This window comes from Cherax quadricarinatus, chromosome 9, assembly GCF_038502225.1.
Source record: "Cherax quadricarinatus isolate ZL_2023a chromosome 9, ASM3850222v1, whole genome shotgun sequence".
NCBI lineage: Eukaryota > Metazoa > Arthropoda > Malacostraca > Decapoda > Parastacidae > Cherax > Cherax quadricarinatus.
In genome coordinates, this window is record NC_091300.1 from 53,143,378 (window position 1) to 53,164,909 (window position 21,532).

A 21,532-nucleotide genomic window follows, 5' to 3' on the forward strand; every position below is an offset into this window, starting at 1 on the left:
CACTGATGTCACGTCATATTAACACTCCCCTTTTAAGAGGAAAGTAATGTTGACCCCAAGTTTAGTGGCTTTGAGGTGGATGTGGCCACAAGTGGTCAATGAAAAATAAAAAACTGCAATAATAACCCATGTGCAACACTTGTGCAACACCCTTTCAGAATGTCTTATATCCTATGCCTTAAATAAAGAGAAACAATTCTGGAACATGTAATATGTGTTTGGCAGGCAGGCAGGCAGGCAGGCAGGCAGGCAGGCAGGCAGGCAGGCAGGCAGGCAGGCAGGCAGGCAGGCAGGCAGGCAGGCAGGCAGGCAGGCAGGCAGGCAGGCAGGCAGGCTGGCAGGCAGGCAGGCAGGCAGGCAGGCAGGCAGGCAGGCAGGCAGGCAGGCAGGCAGGCAGGCAGGCAGGCAGGCAGGCAGGCAGGCAGGCAGGCAGGCAGGCAGGCAGGCAGGCAGGCAGGCAGGCAGGCAGGCAGGCAGGCAGGCAGGCAGGCAGGCAGGCAGGCAGGCAGGCAGGCAGGCAGGCAGGCAGGCAGGCAGGCAGGCAGGCAGGCAGGCAGGCAGGCAGGCAGGCAGGCAGGCAGGCAGGCAGGCAGGCAGGCAGGCAGGCAGGCCGGCAGGCCGGCAGGCCGGCAGGCCGGCAGGCCGGCAGGCCGGCAGGCCGGCAGGCCGGCAGGCCGGCAGGCCGGCAGGCCGGCAGGCCGGCAGGCCGGCAGGCCGGCAGGCCGGCAGGCCGGCAGGCCGGCAGGCCGGCTGGCCGGCTGGCCGGCTGGCCGGCTGGCCGGCTGGCCGGCTGGCCGGCTGGCCGGCTGGCCGGCTGGCCGGCTGGCCGGCTGGCCGGCTGGCCGGCTGGCCGGCTGGCTGGCTGGCTCTATCTCCATCTGTCTGTCTGTATCTATGTCTATCACTGTTTATCTCTATCTGTCTCTGTCTATTTGTCTCTATCTCTGTCTCACAGGTACACAAATACAATTATACATAATGTAAATTACCTAGGATAACCCAAAAAATCCAGACAAAGTGCTATAATGTGCTTGTAGATATAATGCATAAACATGACTGGCAAATACATATTTACACTTGCTCAGGAACCAGACGTGACAATGCAATCATGTTTAATACCTGTTGGTTTATGAGTGGCTCTCTCTGAGACAGAGAGAGACAAGCAGACAGACAGGCAGACAGAGACAGGCAGACAGAGAGACAGGCAGACAGAGAGACAAGCAGAGACAGATAAGCAGAGACAGAGATAAACAGAGAGCTAGACGGACAGATAGAAAGCTAGACAGACAGATAGACAGAGAGCTTGACAGACAGACAGACATGTCTATGTGTAACAGTGAAAACAAATTTAGGCAAGGCCGTCGACACTCATTAAATGTCACCACTGCACCATCAGCAGTGGACTGACACTTGGCTTACTTCAGGCTTCAAGGAAACTTATTATTATTTTTGTTATTATTATATACTCCCGCGTATCCAAAACATTGCTGGTACCTATAAATACTCTGTATATATTCCTAGATAATAGTAAATGACCCAGGCATGTCAAAATGTTCACCTGTCAGTGTGTTTGAGTAAAATTTCAGTACCTAATATTAGTGTCAGAACAAGGATTGGCTATGAAATCACAAGAACTACTATAAATTGTAATTATCAGAACATAAAAATTATCTAAAATAATATAAAAATGAGAAAAAAAGGTATATCAGTTACACTGCTGCAAGCGTCAGATGAGTATCCAGTGGGAACTTCGCAGCCACATATCTTGATAAGTACTGACCCTAACTTTTTTTTTGTTTATCCTATAACACTTAGAAAATTGCGCTCTTTATTTCTATAAAAAGGCAATTTTTTTTTTTTCAAAATATTTAGAGCGCTGGGCAAGCGAATGTGTATATAAATGTTTGGACCGTTTAGGGGATATCTGTACATTAAACAGACTAGCCAGCTCACTCACCTGATCAACTCTCTACCTTCCACAGCCTCTACACCTCTAATCTTCTGTCTCTGTATAAGAGTCTTCACACGAGAACATTCTTCCCTGGATCTTTTAATATTCTCTCTCTTAGTCTGAATGTTATCAGACTCCAAGTGTTGATGAACTTCCCGATAAAGTTTGTCTGTGTAAGTGGCCAGCTGGTAAAAGCTCTCCTCTCGAATTCTGTTTGCATCAGCGTCTATGGAGCAAATTTATGCATTATTAAAATAAATGAATTAAAAAAATAGTTATCATTATCAGAATGAACAAATAGAATGGATAAAAAGTTTATCTGATTCACAAAAACTCACTCATTACAAAAATATTTCACACAGTACAAGTACAAATAAATACCTACAATGCTGTCACAATGTTATATCTTCGAAATTGGTCATCCTGTGTTATTTAACTACTTTAAGAGAATATATTCATCACTTAATATTATAGCGCAAAAGTCCCCGTTTATAGCTAAAATAGAGACTTTCGGCATTATATTATTATCTGTTAATATATGAAAAATACCATATGACAGGGTTGAGAGGGGGGCAATGTGGCAGATGCTGCAGGTGTATGGTGTAGGAGGTAGGTTACTGAAAGCAGTGAAGAGTTTTTATGAGGATAGTGAGGCTCAAGTTAGAGTATGTAGGAAAGAGGGAAATTATTTCCCAGTAAAAGTAGCCCTTAGACAAGGATGTGTGATGTCACCGTGGTTGTTTAATATATTTATAGATGGGGTTGTAAGAGAAGTAAATGCGAGGGTCTTGGCAAGAGGTGTGGAGTTAAAAGATAAAGAATCACACACAAAGTGGGAGATGTCACAGTTGCTCTTTGCTGATGACACTGTGCTCTTGGGAGATTCTGAAGAGAAGTTGCAGAGATTGGTGGATGAATTTGGTAGGGTGTGCAAAAGAAGAAAATTAAAAGTGAATACAGGAAAGACTAAGGTTATGAGGATAACTAAAAGATTAGGTGATGAAAGATTGGATATCAGATTGGAGGGAGAGAGTATGGAGGAGGTGAATGTATTCAGATATTTGGGAGTGGACGTGTCAGCAGATGGGTCTATGAAAAATGAGGTGAATCATAGAATTGATGAGGGGAAAAGAGTGAGTGGTGCACTTAGGAGTCTGTGGAGACAAAGAACTTTGCCCTTGGAGGCAAAGAGGGGAATGTATGAGAGTATAGTTTTACCAACGCTCTTATATGGGTGTGAAGCATGGGTGATGAATGTTGCAGCGAGGAGAAGGCTGGAGGCAGTGGAGATGTCATGTCTGAGAGCAATGTGTGGTGTGAATATAATGCAGAGAATTCGTAGTTTGGAAGTTAGGAGGAGGTGTGGGATTACCAAAACTGTTGTCCAGAGGGCTGAGGAAGGGTTGTTGAGGTGGTTCGGACATGTAGAGAGAATGGAGCGAAACAGAGTGACTTCGAGAGTGTATCAGTCTGTAGTGGAAGGAAGGCGGGGTAGGGGTCGGCCTAGGAAAGGTTGGAGGGAGGGGGTAAAGGAGGTTTTGTGTGCGAGGGGCTTGGACTTCCAGCAGGCATGCGTGAGCGTGTTTGATAGGAGTGAATGGAGACAAATGGTTTTTAATACTTGACGTGCTGTTGGAGTGTGAGTAAAGTAACATTTATGAAGGGGTTCAGGGAAACCAGCAGGCCAGACTTGAGTCCTGGAGATGGGAAGTACAGTGCCTACACTCTGAAGGAGGGGTGTTAATGTTGCAGTTTAAAAACTGCGGTGTAAAGCACCCTTCTGGCAAGACAGTGATGGAGTGAATGATGATGAAAGTTTTTCTTTTTCGGGCCACCCTGCCTTGGTGGGAATCGGCCAGTGTGATAAAAAAAAAATATATATATATTTTTTTCCCGGTTGTTTGTTGGGCTATCTCATTGAAACTTGGGCAATGTATGATGGAAAGATGCTTCTTAACATACAACAAAAATAAAAAAGACGGATGATAAATAAGGGAGTTCACTTCTCAGCCATTAGCCGCCTCTTTGCAGTATATTTTTGTATAGTTTTTTATGGTTGTATTCTCATTTTTTTGGGCTCATTTGATGGAATGGAAGATATATTACAGAAATAGACATGATTTTGATTGCTTTCATGACGAAAAGTACCTTGAAATTGAGCTCAAAGTACAGGAAATGTTCGATTTTTGCGTCGGTCAAGTTGGTTAATTTTATTAAGTGTATTCTAACCTAACTACTCTGTAATCTGGAAAACTCAGTAATCCGGTATACTACAGGTCCCAATGATGCCGGATTTGTGATGGAGGACCTGTACTACATGTATATTTCACGTAAAAAATTTTTGTTTTAACCCCTTCAGGGTCCAAGGCCAAAATCTGAAGTGGTGCCCCAGTGTCCAAGAATTTAAAAAAAAAAAAAAATTTTTTATTTTTTCTTATGAAATGGTAGAGAATCCTTTTGTGAAGGTAATAAAACAAAAAGTACGAAATTTGATGGAAAATTGACGAAATTATGCTCTCGCAAATTTTGATGTGTCAGTGATATTTACGAATCGGCGATTTTGCCGACTTTGACTCCCATTTTAGGCCAATTACATTATTCCAGTCGACCAAATTCTTAGCTATTTCACTAGTATTACTTCTATTCAATCGATTGAGCACAAGAAATCGCCAAGTCAACTGTTTCAACTACAAAATAATGTGATTGGAAATTGGTAATTTGGCCAATTTAACACAAAGTTCAAAATATTCCAGTTTCAAAATAGGGTCCAGAATAAACAATGTAGGTATTCCTGGCACTAAACTAACATTTCCTCTGTTCATTAGTTACGTTTTGAGGCTTTACAAATAAATTCCAATTTGATTTCTTATTCACATAATGAATTTTTATTCACACCAAAAAATTGAAGATTTACTGTTATGCAAAATTGTAATAATAGTATAAATATCATCACCGCATTTGTAAATGTATATTAGACCCACCAGCTGGTGTGTATTAGACGTGTGAGGTCGTTTGTTTACTCTTGAACATCGGCAAAATTTTAACATTTCCGCTACTTTGAGCTCAGTTTCAAGCCATTTCCAGTGCTAAAACCAATCAAAATAATCCCTATTTCTGTAATATGCCTTCCATTCTATCAAATGAGACCAAGAAATCGCAAATACAACTATAAAAAACATACGAAAAAACACTGCAAAGTCACTGTTTTAATCGAAAATCATGGTCTCAGTTTTTTCTCTCATTATACACAATGTGCTGCAGGATTTGTTTTATATGGTGCACACATACCACATAGATGTATTCTCTCATATCTAGGCCCAAATGTACCACTCACAGTTTATCAGAGTGAGCTGAGCTCATGACGTAGATCTACGGTTTGGACCCTGAACTTAAAGCCGTAGATCTATGGGACGGACCCTGAAAGGGTTAATACTTCTGGGTGTCAGGAATGGATTAATTGTATTTACATTATTTCTTATGGGGAAAATTGATTAGAAAATCGTCTATTTCAATAATCGTAGTACTTCCAGGAACGGATTAACGACAATAAGCGAGGGACCACTGTATATGTATACAACCAAAACAGTCAAAGGGTTAATGCTCACTAGAGTGATAAAATGCATATAGTACAGTGGAACCTCGGCTTACGAGCTTAATCCATTCTGTGACCTTGTTCATATCCTGATTTGTTCATATGCTGAGTCAATTTTCCTCATTTAAATTAATTGAAGTGCAATTAATCCGTTCCAGCCTTTCAGGAGGCATGACAAAATAATGCTAAAATCAATTCTATGGCTTAGTTATCTATCACAGTTCATCTAATATGACATAATAAACAATACTAATAACACAGAAACATGATATAAACTCTAGCATGAATAAAATAGGCCATAATATGGCGAGTGATGGCAACGCTGGCCAGCATCCTGCCGCCATTTACTCTCCCTCCCTAGTATCTTCCTAGTCCATAACCCCACACCTAGCTTATGTTTATCTATGATGAGTGGTGAGGTTGTCACATATGTAACCACAGGTGTGGTCAAGACAGATGTATATATAGGTGAAGATGTGATCACTGTGGCCATAGTGGTGGTGGTGGCAGCGGCAGCCACAGTGGTGGTGGTGGTGGTGGCCAGCTGCCTTCTTCATTTCTCTAATTTTTTTCATAGTTTCTAATCACTTCCTGAGCTTCTTGCTCATTGTACACGAATACTGTCTCTTTGAGCGAGGCATTATGTAAGAAATTTGTACAATGTAAGACAAAGTTATGCATCCCAAGGGTCTGCTGCAGTCAGTCAGAGCAGCTCACCTCCTCTTCCTTTTCACCCTTGGTTGGCACTGAGATAGCCAAGGTCTAGTCGTACCTAGAGCCAACCAGAGGGTTACCAATTTCTATTTTGAAGTATTTGGCACTATTACTATGATTATTGTTATAATTATTATTCTTAGTAGGTACGCATTATAATTATTATTAATATATACATATTATAATTATTATTAACACTTTCAAGGTTCGTGCCATAGATCTACGGCTTTATGTTGGGGGTCCAAACCGTAGATCTACGCCAAAATTCTAGCGGCGTCAAATTTAGCGCGAGAAGGCTGGTAGGCCTACATTTGAGAGAATGAGTCTGGGTGGTCAGTGTGCACACTATAGAAAAAATCTGGACACCCGCATGGCATTGTGGGAACACCACCAAAGTAGCTTTGTTCATCGTGCCTGGCGGCAAGGAAGCTCTCACTCCCCTCTCACTCTCCGGGCGAATTCTGACTCTCCTCTTCACAATTTACAGTTCTAAGACTGATGGAAGTAGAGCTGAAGAAGAATTCTATGGTTTTGAACCAAATAGTACCATTGTACCATATGGTACAATGGTGCCATATGGTACAATGGTGCCATATGGTACATTGGTGCCATGTCATACAATGGTATCATATGGTACAATGTACCATATGGTACACTGTACCATATGGTACATTGTACCATATGGTACATTGTACCATATGGTACATTATACCATATGGTACATTATATTACATGGTACATTGTACCATATAGTACAGGGTACAGGGACCCTAATGGAAATAAGTCTGTCCGACTTTTTTGGGTTACCCTAGGTTCTCCAAACATATGCTGCTAAGTATGATATTCTATGTAACTTTATTTGTGTATACCTAAATAAAGTTACTTATGATGCCACATGCACTTGAGTAACTTTATTCAGGTGTACAGAAATACAATTACATGGATTATTATACATAGCAGCATATGTATAAAATCCTAGGATAACCCAAAAAAAGTCAGGGTGACTTATTTCCATAGGGATCCTTGTATCTGTACCATATGGTGTCCTGTACTGTATGGTACCCCAAACCATATGGTACCCTGTGCCATATGGTACCCTGTATCATATGGTACCCTGCACAATATGGTACCCTACACCATATGTTTTCCTGTACTGCATGGTACCCTATACCATATAGTACAATGTACCATATGGTACCCTGTAACATATGATACCGTGTACCATATGGTGAATAGGAGGTGTTGGTGGCACGAGGCACCAGCCAAGACTGAGTGGCGACAAAAGCTAGCTACTGACTCCGCAGTTTCCGAGACAAAGCTCTCTGTCATCCACCTCAAGGAACATGCCGAATTCCAGTACATTTGTAAATATATAATAGAACATTACTAATATACAACATTTTTGCATATTTTTGTTGTAAACAATTATTGTAAACAAAATAATGATGAAAATATAAGTGTGTTTATTGTGTTGAATACAACAGTAATATAGTACCATATGGTACAATGAACCATATGGTATCATTGTACTGTATGGTACAAGGTACTATATGGTACCATTGCACCATATGGTACTATATGGTACTGTTGTATTCAACACATAGTACCATTGCACCATATGGTACCATAAGGTACATTGTACCATACAGTACAATGATACCATATGGTTCATTGTACCATATGGTACTATATGGTACTGTTGTATTCAACACAATAAACACACTTATATTTTCATCATTATTTTGTTTACAATAATTGTTTACAACAAAAATATGCAAAAATGTTGTATATTAGTAATGTTCTATTATATATTTACAAGTGTATAGGAACTTGATGTGTTCCTTGAGGTGGATGACAGAGAGCTTTGTCTCGGAAACTGCTGAGTCAGTAGCTAGCTTGCGTCGCCACTCAGTCTTGGCTGGTGCCTGCTGCCACCAACACGTATAAGTACTCATAAATTCTAGCGGCTTCAAATCAAGCAGGAGAAAGCTGGTAGGCCCACATGTGAGAGAATGGGTTTGTGCAGTTGGTGTGCACCATATAAAAATCCTGCAGAACGCAGTGCACAGTGAGAAAAAAACTCAGACCATTTTTTTTAATTAAAATGCCGGCTTTGTGGTCTATTTTCATATAGTATTTATGTATGCTCGTTTTCTTGGTCTCATTTGATAAAATGTAAAACATAACATAGAAACAGAGGTGATTTTGATTGGTTTTACTATGAAAAGAACCTTCAAATGGAGCTCAAAGTAGGGGAAATGTTTGATTTTTGCTGATGTTCAAAAGTAAACAAATGATGTCATTTTCCAATAAAAGTCCAAGTAGCCATTCTAATATGCAGTCATGAATGGGTTGACATTATTGGTACAATTATTACAATATTGCAGTAGTCTGCATAACAGTAAATCTTCTATTTTTTGTTTGAATAAAAATTCAAAATAGAGAGCAAGAGTAATATCAGAGGGGCCTGGAGATGTGACTGATGAACAAAGAAAATGTTATTTTAGAGCCAGGAATGTCTGCAGTGTTCATTCTGGACCCTATTTTAAAATTGGCATCTTTTTTAATTTGCGTGATATTGGCCAAATTGCAAATTTCTGACCACATTATTGGGTAGTTGAAATCGGTAAATGGGCAGTCTCTTGCACTCAATCGATAGAAAAAATGGAGTTCTAAAGAAATAGCTATGAGTTTGGTCGATTGGAGCAATGAAATTAGCCGAAAATAGGGCTCAAAGTGGGCAAAATCACCAATTCATAAATATCGCCGAGGTCGCTAACTTCGCGAGGGCGTAATTCCGTCAGTTTTCCATCAAATCTCGTTCTTTTGGTGTCAATACAATTGGGAAAATTCTCTATAATTTCATAAGAATGTTTTTTTTCGGAAATTCTGTGACACTAGGAGACACCTCAGGATTGTAGGTTGCGGCAGTCAAGGGGTTAAGGACATGTGTACAAAGTACAGTGAGTTGCAAAGTTTTGTGGAGAAATATCACCCTAACGAAGCTGTTGCAAGCCATGTCTGCAACATGTTCAATGATAATGCCTTGTCCCATTTTAGGCAAATCTTAAAGAGACACAAGAAACAGACCTCTCTGGACGGATTTTTTGTGCGACAGGGGTACAGTGATTCACAAGTTGGTCCTGGTGCCAGTAAAAGACACAGAAGTGAAATAACCCTGGAAATGGCCTTGATACCTGAAAGCCTTATGGATGGGGATTTCCCTTCCAAACAATAACATCTCCTCCTCCCTCTCCCCTCTTTGCCATCTTCCATATGCCAGCAAGTCTTCATTAAAGGTAAAAGTGATGTTAAATGTTCACTTATCCATTTCATTAGTCATTCATATTTATTTTTCATTGTTTTCTGCATGTATAACTACAGTTATGCTCTATAAAATGTATTTTTTTTTAATATTTATGGGTGTCTGCAATGGATAAATTAGATTTACATTATTTCTTATGGGAAATATTGCTTCAGTTTTCATATGATTTGGTTTTCGTAAGACTTTTCAGAATGGAATTATCACGAAAACTGAGGCTTCATTGTACAGTGGACCCTCGCCTAACGAATGCATTGCATAACGTTAAATCCGCCTAACGAAGCATTTGAGTATAAAAATTTTGGCCCGCTTAACGATAAAAAACTTGCCCAACGTGATTCCTCCCAAACCTGTCCGTCCAGCCTGAGCACCTCAGCTGCCTTGCCGTCATTGTTTACAAGCCAGGGTAGCTGGTTGCATGCATACATTCGATACATTTTGTATTATTCCATTGTTTATAGTGCTTGTAACTGCTAAATAAGCCACCATGGGCCCAAAGAAAGCTTCTAGTGCCAGCCCTGTGGTAAAAAGGGTGAGAAATACTATCATACCACAGTCAGGTGTTGCTGCAACACGGTCAGCTGTTGCTGCACCAGTCTGCTGCACCACCGTCAGCTGTTGCTACACCATGGTCAGCAGCTGCTGCATCACAGTCAGCTGATGCTGCACCATGGTCAACTGCTGCTGCACCACAGTCAGCTGTTGCTGAACCACTGTCAGCTGCTGCTGCTGCACCACAGTCAGCTGCTGCTGCACCACGATCAGCTGCTGCTGCACCACAGTCAGCTGCTGCTGCACCATGGTCAACTGCTGCTGCACCACAGTCAGCTGTTGCTGAACCACTGTCAGCTGCTGCTGCACCACAGCCAGCTGCTGCTGCACCATGGTGAACTGCTGCTGCACCACAGTCAGCTGTTGCTGAACCACGGTGAGCTGCTCCCGCACCACAGTCAGCTGCTGCTGCACCAGAGTCAGCTGCTGCTGCACCACGGTCAGCTGCTGCTGCTGCACCACCATCAGCTGTTTCTGACCAACATGACTCGTCCCAAACCTGTCCATCCAGCACTGCCGCCATTGTTTACAAGCCAGGGTGGCCGGTTGCATGCATACATTTGATACATTTTGTATTATTCCATTGTTTATAGTGCTTGTAACTGCTAAATAAGCTACCATGGGCCCAAAGAAAGCTTCTAGTGCCAACCCTGTGGTAAAAACTGTGAGAAATACTATCGTACCACAGCCAGCTGCTGCTGCACCACCGTCAGCTGTTGCTGGACCAGTCAGCTGTTGCTGCACCATGGTCAGCTGCTGCTGCACCACGGTCAGCTGTTGCTGCACCACCATCAGCTGTTGCTGCACCAGTCAGCTGTTGCTGGACCAGTCAGCTGTTGCTGCACCACGATCAGCTGCTACTGCACCACAGTCAGCAGCTGCTGCACCATGTCAACTGCTGCTGCACCAGTCTGCTGTTGCTGAACCAATGTCAGCTGCTGCTGCACCACAGTCAGCTGTTGCTGCACCATGGTGAACTGCTGCTGCACCACAGTCAGCTGTTGCTGAACCACGGTGAGCTGCTCCTGCACCATGGTCAGTTGCTGCTGCACCACAGTCAGCTGCTGCTGCTGCACCACAGTCAGCTGCTGCTGCACCACAGTCAGCTGCTGCTGCACCACAGTCAGCTGTTGCTGCACCAAAATCAGCTGTACTACTCAAAGATGTGGAGAGAGTGTTGTTAAATTAGACACATGTGCAACTCTTGGGTATCTTTATTGAGGAAACGTTTCGCCACACAGTGGCTTCATCAGTCCATACAAAGGGTATGTATGGACTGATGAAGCCACTGTGTGGCAAAATGTTTCCTCAATTAAGATACCCAAGAGTTGCACATGTGTTTAATTTAACGTGTCGGTTCTTTGAACCATTCGTCTACAATCCAGAGAGAGTGTTGTTGGTGTGGCTTAACGTGAAACAATTACCAAGAAACGATTAACCCCAGAGGGTTAGCCACCCAGGTTAACCCAAGAAAGTCAGTGCATCATCGAGGTCTGTCTAACTTATTTCCATTGGGGTCCTTAATCTTGTCCCCCAGGATGCGACCCACAACAGTCGACTAACACCCAGGTGAACAGGAAAAAATGCCTGGAACTAGTGCTCATTTTGGTGAATTTAAGGCCAGCAAAGGTTGGTTTGAGAGATTTAAGAATCATAGTGGCATACACAGTGTGATAAGGCATGGCGAAGCTGAAAAATTCATCCCTCAACAAGTGTTCAATTGTGATGAAACAGGCCTGTTCTGGAAGAAAATGCCAAACAGGACCTACATTACTCAGGAGGAAAAGGCACTCCCAGGACACAAGCCTATGAAAGACAGGCTAACTCTCATGGACTGATGAAGCCACTGTGTGGCGAAACGTTTCCTGAATAAAGATTCCCATATGCTGCATAAGTGTCTCAATCTTCAACTTGTCGGTTTTTCAAACCATTCATCACAATACTAGTGGGGATTGGAAAGTGAAGCCTTTACTGGTGTATCACTCTGAAAATCCCAGTGTTCAAGAAAAACAGTGTCTCATCACTCATCAATACTCTCCAATAAAGGTAAGTGTCATTTTAATATTTATTTATGTAGTTATTGTGCATGTCTTATTGTTTTCTTTGTAGGGAAATGTATATTTCATGAAAAAAAAAATTTAATACTTTTGGCTGTCTGGAACGGATTAATTGGATTTCCATTATTTCTTATGGGGAAAATTAAATCGGCTAACAATAATTTCGGCTAAGAATGAGCTCTCAGGAACGGATTAATATCGTTAGGCGAGGGTCCACTGTATATACTTACAGTGCAATATAGTATAATACTTATGGATCATTATTTAGTTGTAGCTACAGTTAGAGTAAGAGGTAGTTGGGAAAAGAGGAAGGTGGCAATAACAAGTAAGAGGGAGGTGAAAGTGTATAAACTAAGGGAGGAGGAAGTTAAGGCGAGATATAAGCGACTACTGGCAGAAAGGTGGGCTAGTGCAAAGATGTGTAGTGGGGGGGTTGAAAAGGATTGGAATAGTTTTAAAAATGCAGTATTAGAATGTGGGGCAGAAGTTTGTGGTTATAGGAGGGTGGGTGCAGGAGGAAAGAGGAGTGATTGGTGGAATGATGAAGTAAAGGGTGTGATAAAAGAGAAAAAGGTAGCTTATGAGAGGTTTTTACAAAGCAGAAGTGTTATAAGAAGAGCAGAGTATATGGAGAGTAAAAGAAAGGTAAAGAGAGTGGTGAGAGAGTGCAAAAGGAGAGCAGATGATAGAGTGGGAGAGGCACTGTCAAGAAATTTTAATGAAAATAAGAAAAAATTTTGGAGTGAGTTAAACAAGTTAAGAAAGCCTAGGGAAAGTATGGATTTGTCAGTTAAAAACAGAGTAGGGGAGGTAGTAGATGGGGAGATGGAGGTATTAGGTAGATGGGGAGATGGAGGTATTAGGTAGATGGCGAGAATATTTTGAGGAACTTTTAAATGTTAAGGAAGAAACAGAGGCAGTAATTTCATGCACTGGTCAGGGAGGTATACCATCTTTTAGGAGTGAAGAAGAGCAGAATGTAAGTGTGGGGGAGGTACGTGAGGCATTACGTAAAATGAAAGGGGTTAAAGCAGCTGGAACTGATGGGATCATGACAGAAATGTTAAAAGCAGGGGGGGATATAGTGTTGGAGTGGTTGGTACTTTTGTTTAATAAATGTATGAAAGAGGGGAAGGTACCTAGGGATTGGCGGAGAGCATGTATAGTCCCTTTATATAAAGGGAAAGGGGACAAAAGAGACTGTAAAAATTATAGAGGAATAAGTTTACTGAGTATACCAGGAAAAGTGTACGGTAGGGTTATAACTGAAAGAATTAGAGGTAAGACAGAATGAAGGATTGCGGATGAGCAAGGAGGTTTCAGAGTGGGTAGGGGATGTGTAGATCAAGTGTTTACATTGAAGCATATATGTGAACAGTATTTAGATAAAGGTAGGGAAGTTTTTATTGCATTTATGGATTTAGAAAAGGCATATGATAGAGTGGATAGAGGAGCAATGTGGCAGATGTTGCAAGTATACGGAATAGGTGGTAAGTTATTAAATGTTGTAAAGAGTTTTTATGAGGATAGTGAGGCTCAGGTTAGGGTGTGTAGAAGAGAGGGAGACTACTTCCCGGTAAAAGTAGGTCTTAGACAGGGATGTGTAATGTCACCATGGTTGTTTAATATATTTATAGATGGGGTTGTAAAGGAAGTAAATGCTAGGGTGTTCGGGAGAGGGGTGGGATTAAATTTTGGGGAATCAAATTCAAAATGGGAATTGACACAGTTACTTTTTGCTGATGATACTGTGCTTATGGGAGATTCTAAAGAAAAATTGCAAAGGTTAGTGGATGAGTTTGGGAATGTGTAGAAAGTTGAAAGTGAACATAGAAAAGAGTAAGGTGATGAGGGTGTCAAATGATTTAGATAAAGAAAAATTGGATATCAAATTGGGGAGGAGGAGTATGGAAGAAGTGAATGTTTTCAGATACTTTGGAGTTGACGTGTCGGCGGATGGATTTATGAAGGATGAGGTTAATCATAGAATTGATGAGGGAAAAAAGATGAGTGGTGCGTTGAGGTATATGTGGAGTCAAAAAATGTTATCTATGCAGGCAAAGAAGGGAATGTATGAAAGTATAGTAGTACCAACACTCTTATATGGGTGTGAAGCTTGGGTGGTAAATGCAGCAGCGAGGAGACAGTTGGAGGCAGTGGAGATGCCCTGTTTAAGGGCAATGTGTGGTGTAAATATTATGCAGAAAATTCGGAGTGTGGAAATTAGGAGAAGGTGTGGAGTTAATAAAAGTATTAGTCAGAGGGCAGAAGAGGGGTTGTTGAGGTGGTTTGGCCATTTAGAGAGAATGGATCAAAGTAGAATGACATGGAAAGCATATAAATCTATAGGGGAAGGAAGGCGGGGTAGGGGTCGTCCTCAAAAGGGTTGGAGAGAGGGGGTAAAGGAAGTTTTGTGGGCAAAGGGCTTGGACTTCCAGCAAGCGTGCGTGAGCATGTTAGATAGGAGTGAATGGAGACGAATGGTACTTGGCACCTGACGATCTGTTGGAGTGTGAGCAGGGTAATATTTAGTGAAGGGATTCAGGGAAACCGGTTATTTTCATATAGTCGGACTTGAGTCCTGGAAATGGCAAGTACAATGCCTGCACTTTAAAGGAGGGGTTCGGGATATTGGCAGTTTGGAGGGATATGTTGTGTATCTTTATAAAATGTGTATGCTTCTAAACTGTTGTATTCTGAGCACCTCTGCAAAAACAGTGATAATATGCGAGTATGGTGAAAGTGTTGAATGATGATGAAAGTATTTTCTTTTTGGGGATTTTCTTTCTTTTTTGGGTCACCCTGCCTTGGTGGGAGACGGCCGACTTGTTGAAAAAAAAAAAAAAACTTATGGTGTAATACTTACACTGGTAATATTCAACACACTAACAATGTGTAATACTTGCATTACTACCATTTAAAAGCTGTACTAAAGAATGAAAAGTACTTACCATTAGTATCATTCAGTATAGTAACAGCTTTGTTGAAACAGTCCTGTATGATACTGTGAGGAGACTTAGCTCTGGAGTCCATTAAGACACAGCCATACTGGTTCAGTGCTTGACACACAACTTTCTTCTCTTCATCCCCTAGACTCACCTGTATAATCAAACAAATGTAATAATCTCCATTATATTACATGAAATTCAAAAATAAATAAAAAATCAATAACATACCCTACATTAGAAATATTTATTATCTTAAAACTTTCAGGGTCCGTCCCGTAGATCTATGGCTTCACGTTGAGTGTCCAAACCGTAGATCTATGCCAAAATTCTAGCGCCATCAAATTTAGCGTGAAAACGCTCATAGGCCTGCATGTGAGAGAATGGGTCTGCATGGTAGGTGTGCGCCATAAACAAAAAATCTAGGCGCCCGCATAGCATTGTGGGAACGCCGGCTCAGTTACCCTTGTTCACCATGCCTCGTCGCAAGTCAGCTCTCACTCCCCGGAAAATTGGGACTCTCCTCTTCCTATCTGATAGTTCTGACAGTTGATGGAAGTGGAAATGAAGACGAATTCTACGGCTTTGATCAGTTAGTGACCGAAAAGGATGACCAGGATATCGATAATAGTGCAGAAAACCCTGACGATCCTCAACCTTCTACCTCTGGTGTGGGCACTAGTGACTCACGGTCGGTTGTTCCTCATCGCAAGAGAAAACTAATATTTTCGCGTGGCCAGGCCTCTGACTTCAGTAATGATGATGATAGTGACGTGGATTGTGATTTTATTGCGCTCGACAATCATTCGAGTAGTGATAGTGAGGAATCATATTCACCAGTGAAGCGTCGGTATGTTCGCCACTACATGCGCTCATGCTGTGCCCAGGGGACGGAGTACATCCCGTGGCCCTACACAAGTTTTAGGTAGTGATAGTGAGGATGATGTGGCTACACTTGGCATGGATAGACCACAGGCATCAGTGGATGGTGTTAGTGGTGATGGTAGTGGCACCGCCATGCGTGACTCACCAGCCCACGCTGGGACCCATGCTGCTGACTCGTCAGTTCAAGGGCAAAGCGGAGCGTCAGCCACCAGCCCACCACAACCACAACCACCCGCACAACCAGCCTATGATGTCCAGTATCCACCAGCAAACCGTATCTGGGATTGGCAGCAAAATCCCAATTTTGTTCCCAAGCCTCACCACTATGATGACTCTCAAAGTGGAATTCTACCTACTTGTCCCCTTGGAACCATGGCCAATGAACTGGAATTCTTTGAATTATTCTTTGACCAGCCATTGATGGAAATTATTGTCAGGGAAAGTAATAAGTATTTTGAGTACACCATGGCAAATACGATCTTATCACCACAGTCAAGACTACACAGGTGAAAAGAGACGACTGTTGCAGAAATGTATTTGCTTTTTTGCAACAATAATGCTTATGCCTCACGTCTATAAGCATAATATAAAAGCATACTGGTCCACAGATCGGCTAATTTCTACCCCGGTCTTCAGTGAAATCATACCAGTGAATAGGTTTATCTTACTCTTACATATGTTGCACATCTCTGACAAAACCAGGCCTGACAGAAGTGACAGGTTATACAAGATTAGAAATGTTTTCATGTATCTCAAACAAAAGTTCAGCATATACTTTTATCCATTCAAGAATCTTGTAATTGACGAGTCTTTGATTTTGTTCAAAGGTAGACTGTCATTCAAGCAGTATATACCGAGCAAGAGGAAACGCTTTGGTATAAAACTGTTTGTACTCTGTGATTGTGACAGTGGCCTGGTGTTGGATATTGTTGTATACACTGGTAGTAAAACATTGAAAGATACCAAGATGTTATTGGGTATCTCAGGTGACGTAGTGAGAAACATGATGGCACCTTATCTTGGTAAGGGGCATACATTATACAGTGGACCCCCGGTTAACGATTTTAATCCGTGCAAGAGGGCTCATCGTTATGCGAAATAATCGTTATGCGAATTAATTTTCCCCATAAGAAATAATGGAAATAAAATTAATCCGTGCAAGACGCCCAAAAGTATGAAAAAAAATTTTTTTTACCACATGAAATGTTAATTTTAATACACACAAACTGAAAAAGGCATGCACAATTACATGACACTTACTTTTATTGAAGATCTGGTGATGATTGATGGGATGGGAGGAGGGGAGAGCATTATCTTCTTACTGTTTAGAAGGGGAATCCCCTTCCATTAGGACTTGAGGTAGCAAGTCCTTTTCTGGGGTTACTTCCCTTCTTCTTTTAATGCCACTAGGACCAGCTTCAGAGTCACTGGACCTCTGTCGCACAACAAATCTGTCCATAGAGCTCTGTACCTCCCGTTTCTTCAAGACTTTCCTAAAATGGGCCATAACATTGTCATTGAAATAGTCACAAGCACGGCTTGCAACAGCTGTGTCAGGGTGATTTTCATCTATAAAGGTTTGCAGTTCAAACCACTCTGCACACATTTCCTTAATCTTTGAAGTAGGCACAATGGATTCCACAACTGGCATAGGCTTCTCAGGGTTAGCCCCAAACCCTTCAAAATCTTTCTTAATTTCCATACTAATTCTCACCCTTTTTACCACAGGGTTGGCACTAGAAGCTTTCTTGGGGCCCATGGTCACTTATTTTCCAGAAACACCACCGAAAACACTGTAATAATACGAAATATTCCGAGTGTATGCTTGGATGTTACCGCGGAGGCTGGCTGGTAAACAATGGGACGGCCGGCACATGTGAGGGCACATTGGACGCGTCTCGGACGAAAATCGGTATGCGGGTTTTTAATCGGTATGCGGGGCAAAAATTTTGCGATAAAAGTAATCGTTATGCGGAAAAATCGCTATGCGATGCCATCGTTATGCGGGGGTCCACTGTATACCGATAACTGGTACACAAGCCCATTACTCAGTGATTTCATGCGAGTGAACAAGACAGATGTGTGTGGCACAGTGCGTTCTAATCGTAAACATATGAAGTACCAGGTAAGAACACCTGCTATACAACAAGGTCCTCGAATTCCTCAGGATATACCCAAGCATTTGAGGAGGGAAGGTGATCATTTCATAATACAGCTTCCTTCAACTCAGAAGAAATTCGCTCAGAAGAGATGCATCGTCTGTGCACAAACAAAACGACGGCAACAAAGATGCAAAGACACTCGGTTGATGTGTGAGGAATGTAAGGTGCCTCTGTGCATGGTGCCTTGTTTCAAGGAGTTCCACAAGCTCCAGCAGTTCTAAAAACATGTCCAGTGATTGTAAATATGTAAATATATGATAGAACATTAGTATTATACAATATTTGTGCATGTTTATTGTAATAAACAACAGTGGTAAACAATAATATGATAATAACTTTAGTGCGGTTATTGTGTTCAATACAGTGAGTTTATATATATACATTATATACAGTATTGGTCTCTCAGGCCCCAAATGTTAGTAGGAATAGAAAAAAATTGGAAAAGAAAAGAAAAAAATGTAAAAACCGCAAAATAATGTAATGCGCGTATGTGGAATTCGTCGATGTTGCCGCCACCACATCATTTTTCAAACTTCTTGGCACTGTATCTCGGTAAGTACTGATCAGAATTTTTTTTTGTCTTATTACCTTCACAAAAATATGCTCTTTAATTCTGTAAGAAATTTTTTTTTTTTTTTTTTTTCAAAATTTCTTGGACACTGGAGCACCACTTCAGATTTTGGCCTTGAACCCTGAAGGGGTTAATGAGGCAACTTTTCTAGAGAAGGAAATGTATACATACAGGAGTGAACAACAGTGTATGTTGTCAGGTATAAACATTATACAGCACATGACTTGTGTTAACAAGGTTTATAAATACTTTTATGAAGGTAGACAAGAACAAGATAAGATTAAGATATAATTCTGAGTGAAGGTGTCGGTATTACGTGGAGATGACAGCATTAGCAGAATCAAATAATGAGTAAAATACAGTAATTTTGCTTATTTAGAATTATCTGATATTTGGAAAATATAATTTAGAAATCAGTATGATCTCGGACTTTAAAATTTTCCCCAAAACACACAAATTTTAATTTGTAAAAGAAATATTTCACTAAGAATGATTATTAACCCTTTCAGGGTCCGTCCCGTAGATCTACAGCTTTACGTTCAGGGTCTAAACCGTAGATCTATGCCAAAATTCTAGCGGCGCCAAATTTAGCACGAGAAGGCTGGTAGGCCTACATCTGAGAGAATGGGTCTGGGTGGTCAGTGTGCACACCATAGAAAAAATCTGGACGCCCGCATGACATTGTGGGAACGCCGGCAAAGTAGCTTTGTTCATAGTGCCTGGCGGCAAGGAAGCTCTCACTCCCCACTCACTCTTGGGGCGAATTCTGACTCTCCTATTCACAACTTACAGTTCTAAGACTGATGGAAGTAGAGCTGAAGACGAATTCTATGGTTTTGAACCATATGGTACCATTGTGTCATATGGTACAATGGTACCATATGGTACAATGGTGCCATGTCATACAATGGTATCATATGGTACAATGGTATCTTATGGTACAATGGTAGCATATGGTACAATGTACCATATAGTACATTGTACCATATGGTACAATATACCATATGGTACAGGGTGCAGGGACTCTAATGGAAATAAGTCTGACTTTTTTGGGTTATCCTAGGTTCTCCAAACATATGCTGCTAAGTATCTATGTAACTTTATTTGTGTATTACTAAATAAACTTACTTATGATGCTACATGCACTTGAGCAAGTTTATTCAGGTGTACAGAAATACAATTATGTAGATTATCATACAAAGCAGCATACGTATAAAATCTTAGGATAATCCAAAAAAGTCAGGGTGACTTATTTCAATAGTTATCCCTGTATCTGTACCATATGGTGTCCTGTACTGTATGGTACTCTGTGCCATATGGTAACCCTGTACCATATGGTACCCTGTGCCATATGGTAACCCTGCACTATATGGTACCCTGCACCATATGTTATCCTGCACTGTATGGTACCCTATACCATATAGTACAATGTACCATATGGTACCCTGTAACATGTGATACCATGTACCATATGGTCAATAGGTGTTGGTGGCATGAGACACCAGCCAAGACTGAGTGAGTGGCGATGCAAGCTAGCCACTGACTCTGCATTTCCGAGACAAAGTGCTTTGTCATCCACCTCAAGGAACATGTCAAGTTCCTGTACACTTGTAAATATATAATAGAACATTACTAATATACAACATTTTTGCATATTTTTGTTGCAAACAATTATTGTAACCATAATAATGAAAATATTAGTGTGTTTATTGTGTTGAATACAACAGTACCATATGGTACAATGAACCACATGGTATCATTGTACTGTATGGTACAATGCACCATATGGTACCATTGTATCATATGGTACCATATAGTACCATTACACCATATGGTACCATAAGGTACCATTGCACCATATGGTATCATTGAATCACATGGTACCATTGTATCATGTGCCATTGTGCCATATTGTACCATATGGTACCATTGTACCATATGGTAAAATTGCACCCTATGGTACCATTGTACCATATGGTATCGTAGTATTCAACACAATAACCGCACTAATATTTTCATCATTTTGTTTACAATAAACTTGTAAACAAGTTTTGTAAGCAATATAATGATAAACAAATTAGTGCAGTTATTGCATGGAATACAATGAGTGTACACTTATACAATATACATTATACTGGTCTCACAGGCCACAAATGTTATTAGAAAAAGACAAAAAATAGAAAAGAAAAAAGTATAAAAAACGTAAAATAAAAAAATGGGATTTTGTGGAAGTCACTGATGTTGCCGCCACCCGGTCATTTTGGGTCAACTTCCCGCTGCTGTATCTCGGTAAGTACTGATCAGAAATTTTTGTTTTTTGTCTTATTACCTTCACAAAAATATACTCTTTAATTATGTAAGAAAAAATAATTTTTTTTTTTCAAAATTTCTTGGACACTGGAGCACCACTTGAGATTTTGGCCTTGAACCCTGAAGGGGTTAAGATGCTTCCTTGACTCTTTTTATACAGATACAAAATGAGTCAATATACAAACTAATTTGAATGTAGTGAAATCACAGGAATTTGGATGATGATGTGTGAATCAATAACCAGATTGATCCTCTGGACTTCACAATCTTCCCAGAGTTTCAGAAAAACTGGCACTTTAGAATGCAGGAAAGTTCTCAGTGTATGACAAGAAGTGAAGTACAGTGGACCCCCGGATAACGATATTATTTCAATCCAGACTGTTTGGATGCCGTTATAGACCGAATTTGTTCCCATAAGAGATATTGTGAATTAGATTAGTCCATTTCAGACCCCCAAAAATATACCTACAA

At 41.1% G+C, this 21,532-nt stretch overlaps 1 protein-coding gene across 4 annotated transcripts in view; it reads right to left on the reverse strand.

Moving 5' to 3' along the window:
- Positions 1-21,532, reverse strand: part of tefu (Serine/threonine-protein kinase tefu) — an 844,515-nt gene that overhangs the window by 152,055 nt on the left and 670,928 nt on the right. For all 4 annotated transcript variants that reach the window (XM_070083426.1, XM_070083425.1, XM_070083427.1 and 1 more), the window contains 2 exons: positions 15,140-15,287; positions 1,958-2,177 (listed from right to left, as the gene is read on the reverse strand). In XM_070083426.1, the coding sequence (XP_069939527.1) occupies positions 1,958-2,177; positions 15,140-15,287 (368 nt within the window). The remainder of the gene's footprint in view (positions 1-1,957; positions 2,178-15,139; positions 15,288-21,532) is intronic.